This window comes from Pseudophryne corroboree, chromosome 8 (genome assembly GCF_028390025.1).
Source record: "Pseudophryne corroboree isolate aPseCor3 chromosome 8, aPseCor3.hap2, whole genome shotgun sequence".
Taxonomy (NCBI): Eukaryota; Metazoa; Chordata; class Amphibia; order Anura; family Myobatrachidae; genus Pseudophryne; species Pseudophryne corroboree.
The window spans coordinates 16,117,205-16,135,161 of record NC_086451.1 but is presented as its reverse complement, the minus strand read 5'-3'; the positions used below and the strand labels follow the sequence as shown (position 1 = coordinate 16,135,161).

The following is a 17,957-nucleotide window of genomic DNA, read 5'->3' as shown; positions in this document are numbered from 1 at the left end:
CAGACTCTGTCACGTCTGTCACGTGCTCAGTTAGAACCTGCTTTCATCTGTGAAGAGCACAGGGCGCCAGTGGCGAATTTGCCAATCTTGGTGTTCTCTGGCAAATGCCAAAGGTCCTGCACGGTGTTGGGCTGTAAGCACAAGCCCCACCTGTGGGCGTCGGGCCCTCATACCACCCTCATGGAGTCTGTTTCTGATCGTTTGAGTAGACACATGCACATTTGTAGCTTTGTGGAGGTCATTTTGCAGGGCTCTGGCAGCGCTTCTCCTGTTCCTCCTTGCACAAAGGCGGAGGTAGCGGTCCTGCTGCTGGGTTGTTGCCCTCCTACGGCCTCCTCCACGTCTCCTGATGTACTGGCCTGTCTCCTGGTAGCGCCTCCATGCTCTGGACACTACGCTGACAGACACAGCAAACCTTCTTGCCACAGCTCGCATTGATGTGCCATCCTGGATGAGCTGCACTACCTGAGCCACTTGTGTGGGTTGTAGGGAGGTCATTCAGGCACGTGGAGGCCACACACACTACTGAGCCTCATTTTGACTTGTTTTAAGGACATTACATCAAAGTTGGATCAGCCTGTAGTGTGTTTTTCCACTTTAATTTTGAGGGTGACTCCTAATCCAGACCTCCATGGGTTAATAAATGTGATTTCCATTGATAATTTTTGTGTGATTTTGTTGTCGGCACATTCAACTATGTAAAGAAGTATTTAATAAGAATATTTAATTCATTCAGATCTAGGATGTTTTATTTTAGTGTTCCCTTTATTTTTTTGAGCAGTGTATAACCCACCCAAATCTAACACACTCTGCACATGTTACATCTGCCCCACCTGCAATGCAGCACAGTTTTGCCCATTAGAGGAAAATGGTTTTGTTTTGCAATCAACTTTGAATTAGGCCCGTAGTGTACTAGGAACTTGGGCCCAGATTTATTAAGCTTTGGAGAGTGATAAATAGCATGGTGATAAAGTTCCAGCCAATCAGCTCATTACTACCATGTTACAGGCTGTGTCTGAAAAATGACAATTAGGAGCTGATTGGTTGGTGCGTTATCACCGCGCAATGTATCACTCTCCAAGGCTTGATAAATCTGGGCCTTAGTTTCAGTGTGTAGGTCGGCTATGTAGCAAAGTCTGTGGCGCGCTAAACAGGGCCAGTTGATGCGATCTGAGGACAGCTGCGTGTGGACACATCTGTATATACAGTATATTATTTATAATGGGGTAACGTAATTTCCTCGTCTGTTTCTTCTTATAGTACATTGGCAGTCTGGATGTGCCGAGGCCGAACAGCCGGGTGGAAATTGTGGCAGCAATGAGAAGAATCCGGGTAAGTTTAGCCTCCATTATGTTTCTGTATCTGATGGTGTTGTGGTCATCTGTTACTATAATCTGACGTGTCACAGGTGGGATGAGGGTGCCCCCCACCCCCCCAGTCTGCCTGCACCCCCTGTACAGAAATATTCCGGCTCATGTTGCAGAGAAGAAAGCGACCGTGACCAACAGCTGAGACAATCCTTGTATAAAAGAGAGTTCCATTCATTGTTCCGTATGTGTGTCCGATATGATGTTCTCTCACCGGTGTTATGTTAGGTATGATAAATGTGATGGCGTTTCCCTTTTCAGAAATGTTCACATTATAAACACAATGGCGCCATTCCTGGGAAGTAAAATGGAGAAGCGTTCAATTCCGCTCAAACTCAAAATTACATTTTGGGTTGAGTAACGGACGTTGTACCCATTCTCAAATTATTATTTTCTAATTATTTATTAATTTTATTATTATTATTTTTAAATTAAATATTACTTTTTATTTATTTATTTTTATTCATATATATTTACATTCCGGGCCACATTAATTGGTAAATGCAAGCAGGCTATTTTTATGTGCTGTGATATTCACTTTAACGTCAAATAACCATCTGATTACGGATGACATCTCAAGTCACTATATCACTACGGATCATTTATTACTGCAATATCTAGATCCATTCCGTGTCAGCCATGCATTATGTGTGGAAGACCCCGTGCCCAGGCGCAGCAGGCTTTCCTCGTAGGGATCAGCAATCCGTAGTGCACCATGCAAAAACAATTACATCGCCCCTTGTGCAACAGTGCGGTGGACGCGGCTCGCAGGACGGACCAGCGATAGCTCCCATCAGGTTCTGCAGCTGGCTGATAGCTGTCACACACTGTCCCGGTGAGGAGGTGCTATGTTCTAAGTCTGTGTTGTGGAGAGAATTTTGTCTTGTGCTCCACACATTGTCTCCATGTTCCCCAACCATCAGTATTGATGTGACAGTCGTGTGAGGTGACAGCTATGCGGAGGGATGACACCCTTGCACGGCACGTTGTCTACCTGGAGACAGGCCTCCCCAGAGATTACCGAGGATAATTTTGCTGTCGGATCCCATATGCGCAGTTATATAAGGCGGCCGCGGGTCTGTCTGCAAAGGTATACTTTTGTTGCAGTGAATGTATTGAGTATTTCTTCTGATAAATGTTTGTTTTTCCCATGATAAGCGGGTTCTCTAGAGAAACTTTACACGAAACCCTTTACATTTAGCGGCATATGTCTGTGGTCCATCCATTGCATTCAGAACCTATTCCCGTGATGTCTCATTGTGAATGTTTTCACCTAGAAATAAGTGACAGGAGGTTTTGGAGAGACGATTGGATTATGGGGTATAGGTCCCGGTTCAGAACTGATCGCTGTTGTGCGAATTCGTATATTGGCCGATTTATCAAATGACTGCGTATGCACCGCAGTGCGCGGGTGTGTCGCTAAACAGCGACAGGATGGTGTGGAAATTTCGATCGCAAGGTGATCGACGGGAAGAGGATGTTTTGGGGTGGTAACTGGCCGTTTTCTGGGAGTGTCAGGAAAAACGTAGGCGTTCCCAAGCGGTTTCGGGGCGGGTGTGTGACATCAGCTCCGGCCCTGATCAGCCTGTTTGTATCGCGCTGTAGGAGTAAGTCCTGGGCTGCGCACAGAAGGAGAAAATCGTTAGATGGTGAGTGAGTTGCAAACAGATTTGCAGGTGTCCGCTGCCTGAAGTTTTTGCACGGTGTACACATGCATTCGCACACTTGCACGGAGCGGGTTTTCACTCTCCCTGGGCGGCGAATATCTGATCGCAGACCTCTGCATATTTGCAGCTCAGTGATCAGGTCTGAATTAGGCCCATAGACAGAAACAGTGATTCCCTAGCGAAGGTAATCTGTGCTTGTACCATAACACTTACATAGAAGCTAGGGAGAGCCATGCAACAGGAATATTATTACATCATTCATCTAATAATAGCTGCATCAGAAAGGTGGAACTAGAAGTGATGAGCCGTCCCCCAGCGTTGAGAGATTGGCGCGGTTATGTACAGATCGCCTGCTGGCAGCCTGCGCGTTCTCTCGGTCAGGACGAACGCTGCCTGCGGCAGTCCTGTATATGGGGGAAGCTGAATGTGTCTTCAGTTTATTCTTATGAAGCTTTTAAGAAATGTCTCCTAGTCCGTGGAAGGATGCAGAGCCAACACGTTGTGTAATGTAATCGCTGAGGATATTTACACCTTGTAATTACGGAGATTGCTGTATGTTGTAGATGGAGGCGTAGTGATGACTTGCGCCAGTGGATATCTTGGTGATGACAATCCCAAGTCTGCAGCCAAGAACAGCGGAAACCTTTCAGCAGGGTTCCTCAGGATAATTTGGCAATGGGTGCTTCTGGCGCTAACCTCCGTTGTGTTACGGGATTGGCCGATGTATAGGGAAAGCAATAAAGAATATCTAGTGCACGCTGATGGATAGCTATAAAATTGAAAAGGCGAATTCGCCCTTCGGTGGGTGACGTACAGGCGTTGTACAAATCTCGCCGCGATGTCCTTAGGTGGTCGCCCAGGCAACGCGGAATGTTAGTCTGGATTGGAATCCCTAATTCCTGCTTGTCCCAGCTGTTGCTTTAGGGGCTTCTGTTAGGGGTCCTCCTCTGATGCTTAGTTATTTGTGTAGGATGCCGAAAATAACCAGACGTCACGCACATCACTTTGCTGGATGGTATTTGAAAAGTGTAGGTGGATTGTTATACTCACCCTTGATTTTTTTTTTACGCACTTTGACTTTGATAAAATACATAACAATGTTTATTGACACAAAGATTAAAGACAAAAGAAAAAAATGATAATATATATTTCTCTATCGTCCTAGTGGATGCTGGGGTTCCTGAAAGGACCATGGGGAATAGCGGCTCCGCAGGAGACAGGGCACAAAAAGTAAAGCTTTTCCGATCAGGTGGTGTGCACTGGCTCCTCCCCCTATGACCCTCCTCCAGACTCCAGTTAGATTTTTGTGCCCGGCCGAGAAGGGTGCAATCTAGGTGGCTCTCCTAAAGAGCTGCTTAGAGAAAGTTTAGCTAGGTTTTTTATGTTACAGTGATTCCTGCTGGCAACAGGATCACTGCAGCGAGGGACTGAGGGGAGAAGGAGTCAACTCACCTGCGTGCAGGATGGATTGGCTTCTTGGCTACTGGACATCAAGCTCCAGAGGGACGATCACAGGTACAGCCTGGATGGTCACCGGAGCCGCGCCGCCGGCCCCCTTGCAGATGCTGAAGACAGAAGAGGTCCAGAATCGGCGGCTGAAGACTCCTGCAGTCTTCTAAAGGTAGCGCACAGCACTGCAGCTGTGCGCCATTTTCCTCTCAGCACACTTCACACGGCAGTCACTGAGGGTGCAGGGCGCTGGGAGGGGGGCGCCCTGGGAGGCAAAAATGAGTACCTATAAAGGCTAAAAATACCTCACATATAGCCCTAGAGGCTATATGGAGATATTTAACCCCTGCCTGATTTCTCAAAATAGCGGGAGACGAGCCCGCCGGAAAAGGGGCGGGGCCTATCTCCTCAGCACACGGCGCCATTTCCTCTCACAGCTCCGCTGGTCAGGACGGCTCCCAGGTCTCTCCCCTGCACTGCACTACAGAAACAGGGTAAAACAGAGAGGGGGGGCAAATTTATGGCGATATTTTTATATAACAAAGCAGCTATAGGGGAGCACTTATTATAAGGCTATCCCTGATATATATATAGCGCTTTTGGTGTGTGCTGGCAAACTCTCCCTCTGTCTCCCCAAAGGGCTAGTGGGTCCTGTCTTCATTAGGAGCATTCCCTGTGTGTCTGCTGTGTGTCGGTACGTGTGTGTCGACATGTATGAGGACGATATTGGTGTGGAGGCGGAGCAATTGCCAAATATGGGGATGTCACCTCCTAGGGGGTCGACACCAGAATGGATGCCTTTATTTATGGAACTACGGGATAGTGTCAACACGCTAAAGCAGTCGTTTGACGACATGAGACGGCCGGACAATCAATTAGTGCCTGTCCAGGCGACTCAAACACCGTCAGGGGCTGTGAAACGCCCTTTGCCTCAGTCGGTCGACACAGACCCAGACACAGGCGATGACTCCAGTGGTGACGGTGACGAATCAACCGTATTTTCCAGTAGGGCCACACGTTATATGATTTTGGCAATGAAGGAGGCGTTACATTTAGCTGATACTACAGGTACCACTAAACAGGGTATTATGTGGGGTATGAAAAAACTACCTATAGTTTTTCCTGAATCAGAAGAACTAAATGACGTGTGTAATGAAGCGTGGGTTGCCCCTGATAAAAAGCTGATAATTTCAAAGAAATTATTGGCATTATACCCTTTCCCGCCAGAGGTTAGGGAGCGCTGGGAAACACCTCCTAGGGTGGACAAGGCGCTAACACGCTTATCTAAACAAGTGGCGTTACCCTCTCCTGAGACGGCCGCACTTAAAGATCCATCAGATAGGAGGATGGAAAATATCCAAAAAAGTATATACACACATGCAGGTGTTATACTACGACCAGCTGTAGCAACTGCCTGGATGGGCAGTGCGGGGGTAGTTTGGTCAGAATCCCTGATTGAAAATATTGATACCCTGGACAGGGACAATATTTTACTGTCGTTAGAACAAATAAAGGATGCATTTCTTTATATGCGTGATGCACAGAGGGATATATGCACACTGGCATCACGGGTAAGTGCTATGTCCATTTCGGCCAGAAGAGCTTTATGGACGCGACAGTGGACAGGCGATGCGGATTCAAAACGGCATATGGAAGTTTTGCCGTATAAGGGGGAGGAGTTATTTGGAGTCGGTCTATCAGATTTGGTGGCCACGGCTACAGCCGGGAAATCCACCTTTCTACCTCAAGTCACTCCCCAACAGAAAAAGGCACCGACTTTTCAACCGCAGCCCTTTCGTTCCTTTAAAAATAAGAGAGCAAAGGGCTATTCATATTTGCCACGAGGCAAAGGTCGAGGGAAGAGACAGCAACACGCAGCTCCTTCCCAGGATCAGAAGCCCTCCCCGGCTTCTACAAAAGCCTCAGCATGACGCTGGGGCTTCTCAAGCGGACTCGGGGACGGTGGGCGGTCGTCTCAAAAATTACAGCGCGCAGTGGGCTCACTCGCAAGTAGATCCCTGGATCCTGCAGATAATATCTCAGGGATACAGGTTGGAATTAGAGACAGATCCACCTCGCCGTTTCCTGAGGTCTGCTTTACCAACGTCCCCCTCCGAAAGGGAGACGGTGTTGGAAGCCATTCACAAGCTGTACTCTCAGCAGGTGATAGTCAAGGTACCTCTTCTGCAACAAGGGAAGGGGTATTATTTCACTCTTTTTGTGGTACCGAAGCCGGATGGCTCGGTAAGGCCTATTCTAAATCTGAAGTCCTTGAACCTGTACATAAAGAAGTTCAAGTTCAAAATGGAGTCACTCAGAGCAGTGATAGCGAACCTGGAAGAGGGGGACTTTATGGTATCCTTGGACATCAAGGATGCGTATCTCCACGTTCCAATTTACCCCTCACACCAGGGGTACCTCAGGTTCGTTGTACAAAACTGTCACTATCAGTTTCAGACGCTGCCGTTCGGATTGTCCACGGCACCTCGGATCTTTACAAAGGTAATGGCCGAGATGATGATTCTTCTTCGAAGAAAAGGCGTATTAATTATCCCATACTTGGACGATCTCCTAATAAGGGCGAGGTCCAGAGAACAGCTAGAGATGGGATTAGCACTGTCTCAAGAAGTGCTAAAACAGCACGGGTGGATTCTGAATATTCCAAAATCCCAGTTAATGCCGACAACTCGTCTGCTGTTCCTAGGGATGATTCTGGACACGGTTCAGAAAAAGGTTTTTCTCCCGGAGGAAAAAGCCAAGGAGTTATCCGAGCTTGTCAGGAACCTCCTAAAACCAGGAAAGGTGTCTGTACATCAATGCACAAGAGTCCTGGGAAAAATGGTGGCTTCTTACGAAGCGATTCCATTCGGCAGATTCCACGCAAGAATTTTCCAAAGGGATCTGTTGGACAAATGGTCAGGGTCGCATCTTCAGATGCACCTACGGATAACCCTGTCTCCAAGGACAAGGGTGTCTCTTCTGTGGTGGTTGCAGAGTGCTCATCTATTGGAGGGCCGCAGATTCGGCATACAGGATTGGATCCTGGTGACCACGGACGCCAGCCTGAGAGGCTGGGGAGCAGTCACACAAGGAAGAAACTTCCAGGGAGTATGGACGAGCCTGGAAACGTCTCTTCACATAAACATTCTGGAACTAAGAGCAATATACAATGCTCTAAACCAGGCAGAACCTCTGCTTCAGGGAAAACCGGTATTGATCCAGTCGGACAACATCACGGCAGTCGCCCATGTGAACAGACAGGGCGGCACAAGAAGCAGGAGGGCAATGGCAGAAGCTGCAAGGATTCTTCGCTGGGCAGAGAATCATGTGATAGCACTGTCAGCAGTGTTCATCCCGGGAGTGGACAACTGGGAAGCAGACTTCCTCAGCAGACACGATCTTCACCCGGGAGAGTGGGGACTTCATCCAGAAGTTTTCCACATGCTGGTAACCCGTTGGGAAAGACCAATGGTGGACATGATGGCGTCTCGCCTCAACAAAAAACTGGACAGGTATTGCGCCAGGTCAAGAGATCCGCAGGCAATAGCTGTGGACGCGCTGGTAACGCCTTGGGTGTACCAGTCGGTGTATGTGTTTCCTCCTCTGCCTCTCATACCAAAAGTATTGAGAATTATACGGCAAAGAGGCGTAAGAACGATACTAGTGGTTCCGGATTGGCCAAGGAGGACTTGGTACCCGGAACTTCAAGAGATGATCACGGAAGATCCGTGGCCTCTACCTCTAAGGAGGGACTTGCTTCAGCAGGGTCCCTGTCTGTTTCAAGACTTACCGCGGCTGCGTTTGACGGCATGGCGGTTGAACGCCGGATCCTAAAGGAAAGAGGCATGCCGGAAGAAGTCATTCCTACTTTGATTAAAGCAAGGAAGGAAGTAACCGTGCAACATTATCACCGAATTTGGCGAAAATATGTTGCGTGGTGCGAAGATCGGAGTGCTCCGACGGAGGAATTTCAACTGGGTCGATTCCTACATTTCCTGCAATCAGGATTGTCAATGGGTCTCAAATTGGGATCTATTAAGGTTCAAATTTCGGCCCTGTCGATTTTCTTTCAAAAAGAATTGGCTTCAGTCCCTGAAGTCCAGACCTTTGTTAAGGGAGTGCTGCATATACAGCCTCCTGTGGTGCCTCCAGTGGCACCGTGGGATCTAAATGTGGTTTTGGACTTCCTAAAATCTCATTGGTTTGAACCACTAAAAAAGGTGGATTTGAAATATCTCACATGGAAAGTGACCATGCTTCTAGCCCTGGCTTCTGCCAGGAGAGTGTCAGAATTGGCAGCTTTATCTTACAAAAGCCCATATCTGATTTTCCATTCGGACAGGGCAGAACTGCGGACTCGTCCGCATTTTCTCCCTAAGGTGGTGTCAGCATTTCATCTGAACCAGCCTATTGTAGTGCCTGCGGCTACAAGTGACTTGGAGGACTCCAAGTTACTGGACGTTGTCAGAGCATTAAAAATATATATTGCAAGGACAGCTGGAGTCAGAAAATCTGACTCGTTGTTTATATTGTATGCACCCAACAAGATGGGTGCTCCTGCGTCTAAGCAGACGATTGCTCGTTGGATCTGTAGCACAATCCAACTTGCACATTCTGTGGCAGGCTTGCCACAGCCTAAATCTGTAAAGGCCCACTCCACAAGGAAGGTGGGCTCATCTTGGGCGGCTGCCCGAGGGGTCTCGGCATTACAACTTTGCCGAGCAGCTACGTGGTCAGGGGAGAACACGTTTGTAAAATTTTACAAATTTGATACTCTGGCTAAGGAGGACCTGGAGTTCTCTCATTCGGTGCTGCAGAGTCATCCGCACTCTCCCGCCCGTTTGGGAGCTTTGGTATAATCCCCATGGTCCTTTCAGGAACCCCAGCATCCACTAGGACGATAGAGAAAATAAGATTTTACTTACCGATAAATCTATTTCTCGGAGTCCGTAGTGGATGCTGGGCGCCCATCCCAAGTGCGGATTATCTGCATAAATTGTACATAGTTATTGTTAACTAATTCGGGTTATTGTTGAAGGAAGCCATCTTTCAGAGGCTCCGCTGTTATCATACTGTTAACTGGGTTTAGATCACAAGTTGTACGGTGTGATTGGTGTGGCTGGTATGAGTCTTACCCGGGATTCAAAATCCTCCCTTATTGTGTACGCTCGTCCGGGCACAGTACCTAACTGGAGTCTGGAGGAGGGTCATAGGGGGAGGAGCCAGTGCACACCACCTGATCGGAAAAGCTTTACTTTTTGTGCCCTGTCTCCTGCGGAGCCGCTATTCCCCATGGTCCTTTCAGGAACCCCAGCATCCACTACGGACTCCGAGAAATAGATTTATCGGTAAGTAAAATCTTATTTTCTCTGACGTCCTAGTGGATGCTGGGGACTCCGTAAGGACCATGGGGAATAGACGGGCTCCGCAGGAGACTGGGCACACTAAAAGAAAGATTTGGTACTACCTGGTGTGCACTGGCTCCTCCCTCTATGCCCCTCCTCCAGACCTCAGTTAGATTTCTGTGCCCGGCCGAGCTGGATGCACACTAAGGGCTCTCCTGAGCTTCTAGAAAGAAAGTATATATTAGGTTTTTTATTTTACAGTGAGACCTGCTGGCAACAGGCTCACTGCAACGAGGGACTAAGGGGAGAAGAAGCGAACCTACCTGCTTGCAGCTAGCTTGGGCTTCTTAGGCTACTGGACACCATTAGCTCCAGAGGGATCGACCGCAGGACCCGTTCTTGGTGTTCGTTCCCGGAGCCGCGCCGCCGTCCCCCTTACAGAGCCAGAAGCAAGAAGATGGTCCGGAAAATCGGCGGCAGAAGACATCAGTCTTCACCAAGGTAACGCACAGCACTGCAGCTGTGCGCCATTGCTCCTCATACACACTTCACACTCCGGTCACTGAGGGTGCAGGGCGCTGGGGGGGGGCGCCCTGAGCAGCAATAATATCACCTTGGCTGGCAAAATAACCACAATATATAGCCCCAGAGGCTATATATGTGGTAATTACCCCTGCCAGAATACAGAAAAAAGCGGGAGAAAGTCAGCCGAAAAGGGGGCAGGGCTTCTCCCTCAGCACACTGGCGCCATTTCTCCCTCACAGTTCCGCTGGAAGGAAGCTCCCTGACTCTCCCCTGCAGTCTACACTACAGAAAAGGGTAAAAAAGAGAGGGGGGGCACAGATTTGAGGCGCAGTAAATATTATAGCAGCTATAGGGGACATAATTCAGTTAGTCCCTGCATTATATAGCGCTCTGGTGTGTGCTGGCATACTCTGTCTCCCCAAAGGGCTTGTGTGGGGTCCTGTCTCCTTTAAGAGCATTCCCTGTGTGCGATGTGTCGGTACGGCTGTGTCGACATGTTTGATGAGGAGACTTATGTGGAGGCGGAGCAGATGCCTATAAATGTGATGTCACCCCCTGCGGGGCAGACACCTGAGTGGATGGACTTATGGAAGGAATTACGTGCAAGTGTCGACTCCTTACATAAAAAATTTGACGACATGCCAAATGCGGGACAGCCGGCTTCTCAGCTCGTGCCTGCCCAGGCAATTCAAAGACCATCAGGGGCTCTAAAACGCCCACTACCTCAGATGGCAGGCACAGATGTCGACACGGATACTGATACCAGTGTCGACGACAATGAGTCAAATTTAATGTCCACTAAGGCCATTCGTGGCATGATTGAGGCAATGAAAGAGGTTTTACACCTTTCTGATATAAACCCAGGTACCTCAAAAAAGGGTATTATGTTTGGGGAGAAAAAACTACCAATAGTTTTTCCCCCATCTGAAGAATTAAATGAAGTGTGTGAAGAAGCGTGGGCTTTACCTGATAAGAAATTGGTGATTTCAAAAAAATTACTAATGGCGTTCCCTTTCTCGCCAGAGGATAGGTCACGTTGGGAAACTCCCCCTAGGGTGGATAAAGCGCTCACACGTTTGTCTAAAAAGGTGGCACTACCGTCTCCGGATACGGCCGCCCTAAAGGAACCTGCTGATAGAAAGCAGGAGGCTATCCTAAAGTCTATATATACACACACTGGTGTTATACTGAGACCAGCTATTGCTTCAGCGTGGATGTGCAGTGCTGCTGCTGCTTGGTCAGATTCCCTGTCAGAAAATATTGACACCCTGGACAGGGACACTATATTGCTAACCGTAGAGCATATAAAAGACTCAGTCTTGTACATGAGAGATGCACAGAGGGAGATCTGCCGGCTGGCATCTAGAATAAGTGCATTGTCCATTTCTGCTAGGAGAGGCTTATGGACTCGGCAGTGGACAGGTGATGCAGATTCTAAAAGGCACATGGAAGTTTTGCCTTATAAGGGGGAGGAGTTATTCGGGGTTGGTCTCTCAGACCTTGTTTCCACAGCAACAGCTGGGAAGTCAGCATTTTTACCCCATGTCCCCTCACAGCCTAAGAAAGCGCCGTATTATCAGGTACAGTCCTTTCGAACCCAGAAAAACAGGCGGGGAAAAGGCGGGTCCTTTCTGTCTAGAGGCAGAGGAAGGGGAAAAAAGCTGCACCACGCAGCAGGTTCCCAGGAACAAAAGTCCTCCCCCGCTTCTTCCAAGTCCGCCGCATGACGGTGGGGCTCCACAGGCGGAGCCAGGTACGGTGGGGGGCCGCCTCAAAAATTTCAGCGATCAGTGGGTTCGCTCACGGGTGGATCCCTGGATCCTTCAAGTAGTATCTCAGGGGTACAAACTGGAATTCGAGGCGCCTCCCCCCCGCCGTTTCCTCAAATCGGCCTTACCGACGACTCCCTCGGGCAGGGAGGCTGTACTAGAGGCAATTCACAAGCTGTATTCCCAGCAGGTGATAGTCAAAGTACCCCTACTTCAACAAGGACGGGGTTACTATTCCACACTGTTTGTGGTACCGAAACCGGACGGTTCGGTGAGACCCATTTTAAATTTGAAATCTTTGAACACATACATAAAGAGATTCAAGTTCAAGATGGAATCGCTCAGGGCGGTTATTGCAAGCCTGGATGAGGGGGATTACATGGTATCCCTGGACATCAAGGATGCTTACCTGCATGTCCCAATTTACCTTCCTCACCAGGAGTACCTCAGATTTGTGGTACAGGATTGCCATTACCAATTCCAGACACTACCGTTTGGACTGTCCACGGCACCGAGGGTGTTTACCAAGGTAATGGCAGAAATGATGATACTCCTTCGAAAAAAGGGTGTTTTAATTATCCCGTACTTGGACGATCTCCTAATAAAGGCGAGGTCCAGGGAGCAGTTACTGGTCGGAGTAGCACTATCTCGGGAAGTGCTACAACAGCATGGCTGGATTCTAAACATTCCAAAGTCACAACTGGTTCCGTCCACACGCTTACTGTTCCTGGGTAGATTCTGGACACAGAACCGAAAAAAGTGTTTCTACCACAGGAGAAAGCCATGGAGCCGTCATCTCTAGTCAGAGACCTCCTAAAACCAAAACGGGTATCGGTGCATCACTGCACACGAGTCCTGGGAAAAATGGTGGCTTCGTACGAAGCAATTCCGTTCGGCAGGTTCCATGCAAGGACCTTCCAGTGGGACCTCTTGGACAAGTGGTCGGGATCGCATCTTCAGATGCATCAACTGATAACCCTGTCTCCAAGGACCAGGGTGTCTCTACTGTGGTGGCTGCAGTGTGCTCATCTTCTAGTGGGCCGCAGATTCGGCATACAGGACTGGGTCCTGGTGACCACGGATGCCAGCCTTCGGGGCTGGGGCGCAGTCACACAGGGAAGACATTTCCAGGGACTTTGGTCAAGTCAGGAGTCGTCCCTACACATAAACATTCTGGAACTGAGGGCCATTTACAATGCCCTAAGTCAGGCAAGGCCCCTGCTTCAAAACCAGCCGGTTCTGATCCAATCAGACAACATCACGGCAGTCGCCCATGTAAACCGACAGGGCGGCACAAGAAGCAGGGTGGCCATGGCAGAAGCCGCAAGGATTCTCCGATGGGCGAAAAATCACGTACTAGCACTGTCAGCAGTGTTCATTCCGGGAGTGGACAACTGGGAAGCAGACTTCCTCAGCAGACACGACCTACACCCGGGAGAGTGGGGACTTCATCCAGAAGTCTTCCTACTGTTGGTAAACCGCTGGGAACGGCCACAGGTGGACATGATGGCGTCCCGCCTCAACAAGAAGATATTGCGCCAGGTCAAGGGACCCTCAGGCGATAGCTGTGGACGCTCTAGTGACACCGTGGGTGTACCAGTCGGTCTATGTGTTCCCTCCTCTGCCCCTCATACCAAAGGTGCTGAGAATAATAAGAAGGCGAGGAGTAAGAACGATACTCGTGGTTCCGGATTGGCCAAGAAGAGCTTGGTACCCGGAACTTCAAGAAATGTTATCAGAGGACCCATGGCCTCTACCGCTCAGACAGGATCTGCTACAGCAGGGGCCCTGTCTGTTCCAAGACTTACCGCGGCTGCGTTTGACGGCATGGCGGTTGAATTCCGGATCCTAAAGGAAAAGGGCATTCCGGAGGAAGTCATTCCTACGCTGATAAAAGCCAGGAAAGAAGTAACCGCAAACCATTATCACCGCATTTGGCGAAAATATGTTGCGTGGTGTGAGGCCAGGAAGGCCCCTACAGAGGAATTTCAGCTGGGTCGTTTTCTGCACTTCCTACAGTCAGGAGTGACTATGGGCCTAAAATTGGGTTCCATTAAGGTCCAGATTTCGGCTCTGTCGATTTTCTTCCAGAAAAAACTGGCTTCACTGCCTGAAGTTCAGACTTTTGTAAAGGGAGTGCTTCATATTCAGCCCCCTTTTGTGCCTCCTGTGGCACCTTGGGATCTCAATGTGGTGTTGAGTTTCCTAAAATCACATTGGTTTGAACCACTTAAAACCGTGGATCTCAAATATCTCACGTGGAAAGTGGTCATGTTATTGGCCTTGGCTTCGGCCAGGCGTGTGTCAGAATTGGCGGCTTTGTCATGTAAAAGCCCTTATCTGTTTTTCCATATGGATAGGGCAGAATTGAGGACTCGTCCCCAGTTTCTCCCTAAGGTGGTATCAGCTTTTCACTTGAACCAACCTATTGTGGTGCCTGCGGCTACTAAGGATTTGGAGGATTCCAAATTACTGGACGTAGTCAGGGCCTTGAAAATTTATATTTCCAGGACGGCTGGAGTCAGGAAAACTGACTCGCTTTTTATCCTGTATGCACCCAACAAAATAGGTGCTCCTGCTTCTAAGCAGACTATTGCTCGCTGGATTTGTAGCACAATTCAGCTGGCGCATTCTGCGGCTGGATTGCCGCATCCTAAATCTGTGAAAGCCCATTCCACGAGGAAGGTGGGCTCATCTTGGGCGGCTGCCCGAGGGGTCTCGGCTTTACAACTTTGCCGAGCTGCTACTTGGTCAGGGGCAAACACGTTTGCTAAATTCTACAAATTTGATACCCTGGCTGAGGAGGACCTTGAGTTCTCTCATTCGGTGCTGCAGAGTCATCCGCACTCTCCCGCCCGTTTGGGAGCTTTGGTATAATCCTCATGGTCCTTACGGAGTCCCCAGCATCCACTAGGACGTCAGAGAAAATAAGAATTTACTCACCGGTAATTCTATTTCTCGTGGTCCGTAGTGGATGCTGGGCGCCCGTCCCAAGTGCGGATTGTCTGCAATAATTGTATATAGTTATTGCCTAACTAAAGGGTTATTGTTGAGCCATCTGTTGAGAGGCTCCTCTGTTATCATGCTGTTAACTGGGTATAATATCACGAGTTATACGGTGTGATTGGTGTGGCTGGTATGAGTCTTACCCGGGATTCAAAATCCTTCCTTATTGTGTCAGCTCTTCCGGGCACAGTATCCTAACTGAGGTCTGGAGGAGGGGCATAGAGGGAGGAGCCAGTGCACACCAGGTAGTACCAAATCTTTCTTTTAGTGTGCCCAGTCTCCTGCGGAGCCCGTCTATTCCCCATGGTCCTTACGGAGTCCCCAGCATCCACTACGGACTACGAGAAATAGAATTACCGGTGAGTAAATTCTTATTTTCTTCCCATATGGAAAACAATAATGGTTAGAATCCCAACAGGGATGGGTAAGTATGTTAAGCCTCCCCCTACCCCTATAACCCTCCCCCCTACCCCTATAACCCTCCCTTCTTGCAGCCTAAGGCTGCGGCCACACACAGGGGGTAATTCAGAGTTGATCGCAGCAGCAAATTTGTTAGCAGTTGGGAAAAATCATGTGCACTGCAGGTGGAGCAGATATAACATGTGCAGAGAGAGTTAGATTTGGGTGTAGTGTGTTCAATCTAAAATCTAAATTGCAGTGTAAAAATAAAGCGGCCAGTATTTCCCCTGCACAGAAACAATCTAACCCATCCAAATCTCACCTCTCTGCACATGTTACATCTGCCCCACCTGCAGTGCACATGGTTTTGCCCAACTGCTAACAAATTGCTGCTGCGATCAACTCTGAATTACCCCCATAGTGGCCAAGCGGGTCCCGCGGAAGTATAGTGCACATGGACACCTATGCAGGCGCCCACACATGTGCGGCAGTCCCCCCACCGCCTGGTCCGACCGCAGCATGCTGCGGTTGGGCCAGACGGCAGGACAACGGGATTTAAATGTATGTGTTCACACAGTGCGGCCGTGTTCTATTGAAATCCCGTGTGTCATTGGCCGGATCCTGTTCTGCGGCATCCTGCAGAACAGGATCCGTGTGAACACAGAACCGCCCTCCCGGCCAGCCCCCCCAGCTTACCTCTCCAGCGGCCCGGAAACAGTCGTTCAGGATCACGGCGGTCGGATTGTGATCCTATTTGGGACACCGGTGCTGGCATTCCGAGCAATGTCATGATTCTGGCGTCTGTATTTTGACTGCCGGGATCCCAACCAGATCCCGTCACAGCTGCCGAAACTGCATTAACACTGCATGAAAGCAGTTAGTTTGCCGACGGTCGGGATCCTGACTGTCATAATACCAACGCCGGAATCCCGACATCCAAGGGAATAAGTAATTTGGAAGTGCACTGTAATCAAGAGACCTCTACCCCATCAAAAAGTGCCATATTATACCCAGTCATTAGCTGAAAGGGGGGGAATTCACTTGCAGGCGAAGGGTGCGAATTGCTGTTGCATCGGCATTTAAACACCAGCAATGGCACCCTGTCTTGCACCCTTCACCCGGCCCATTCACACCCCTATTCTTACAAAAGTACTCGCTACCCTATGGGGCAGTGAACACTTTTGTGCGAGATTCCGCCACCGTAAAGTGCAGGGGGTGCTGCGCAGATTCGGAGGCAGTTGAATTCCCCCCCATAAGAGCTAGTTTCATCTCTGGTGACTGTATGTATGTATGTATGTATGTATGTATGTATGTATGTATGACAACCAAGTGGAAAAGAATTTCTGTGGACATTTATTTTTAATTCCCAATGTCCGTCAGTTAGTAGTAACAAAAACAGATCAATAAATATTAAGCAAAAAATATAAACTGATAAAATATAAGATATAAAGATGGAAGATTACTGTGTAAATAGTGGTTAAAAGAAATGAGTAAAAGTACAAATACATAATACATAAAAGCACTGTCATGGAAACTAAATGAACGTTCTATATCGACAATACAAAAATGTGATCCATACAACGGAAAAATAAATATTTGTGCAGCTAAATAAAAACCCAAATTGTGTTTTCCGCGCTCTTTAAATATGTGTTGTTACCTGGAATAAATGTCGGTGCCACCTGTTGGAGCCCACGGTCTGTCCAGGGCGTAGTGTGGGGTTCGAGGTCATGACATTGGTGTGCGGAGTTAGTGAGGGCCACACCCAGGGTGCAGGTATTCAGACTTGGCTATTGCAGTGATAGGTTACCTTCTGCGTTGAGTAGTTATGGGGTGATGTGTTACCCCCCGACCAGTGACCCTAATGCCGTGGTGTGGAAGACGCCCTTTTTAGTATCCTGGGGTGAACGTAACCTATTGTTATCCCGGTCTATGACTAGAGGGGAGTTTTCCTCCAGAGGTTGGTGCTGCTGCAGAGCGGCTGACTCTGCATTATTGCTGTCAGCTGCAGGTGGCTGAGCTGAAGTATGAAGCCAGACGTGTCACTATAATGGAGCACAGGCCTGCTTTCTACACTCATGCATATGTCTACATGCAAAGCTCGCCCATCAATCACTGTGACACAACGCTTTAAAGAGTAATATCCATATAGATGGGCTTCTGAGTTGCTTACATTTGCACATTTGTGGTCATGCATATCCATGGGTGTGCTCTAGTACCGCATGTAGCCGTAGAGCATATCGTGTGCCCCAGAAATGCATAACACAGGGCTTTACTGAGCCCAGCACTGTACCGGCCTGTGGTTCTGCTTATCTGTCCCATTCACCTGCTGAGAGCTGACACGTTTATACAGCTGCTTAGGAAACCAAGTCTGTCTGTCTGTCTGTCTGTCTGTCTGTCTGTCTGTCTGTCTGTCTGTCTGTCTGTCTGTCT

At 48.8% G+C, this 17,957-nt stretch overlaps 1 protein-coding gene across 1 annotated transcript in view; it reads left to right on the top strand.

The window, feature by feature from the left end:
* LOC134948145 (carboxyl-terminal PDZ ligand of neuronal nitric oxide synthase protein-like) overlaps window positions 1-17,957 on the top strand; it is a 257,545-nt gene that overhangs the window by 30,842 nt on the left and 208,746 nt on the right. Inside the window, exon 2 of the mRNA XM_063935957.1 lies at window positions 1,261-1,332. Coding sequence (XP_063792027.1) covers window positions 1,261-1,332 — 72 coding nt within the window. The remainder of the gene's footprint in view (window positions 1-1,260; window positions 1,333-17,957) is intronic.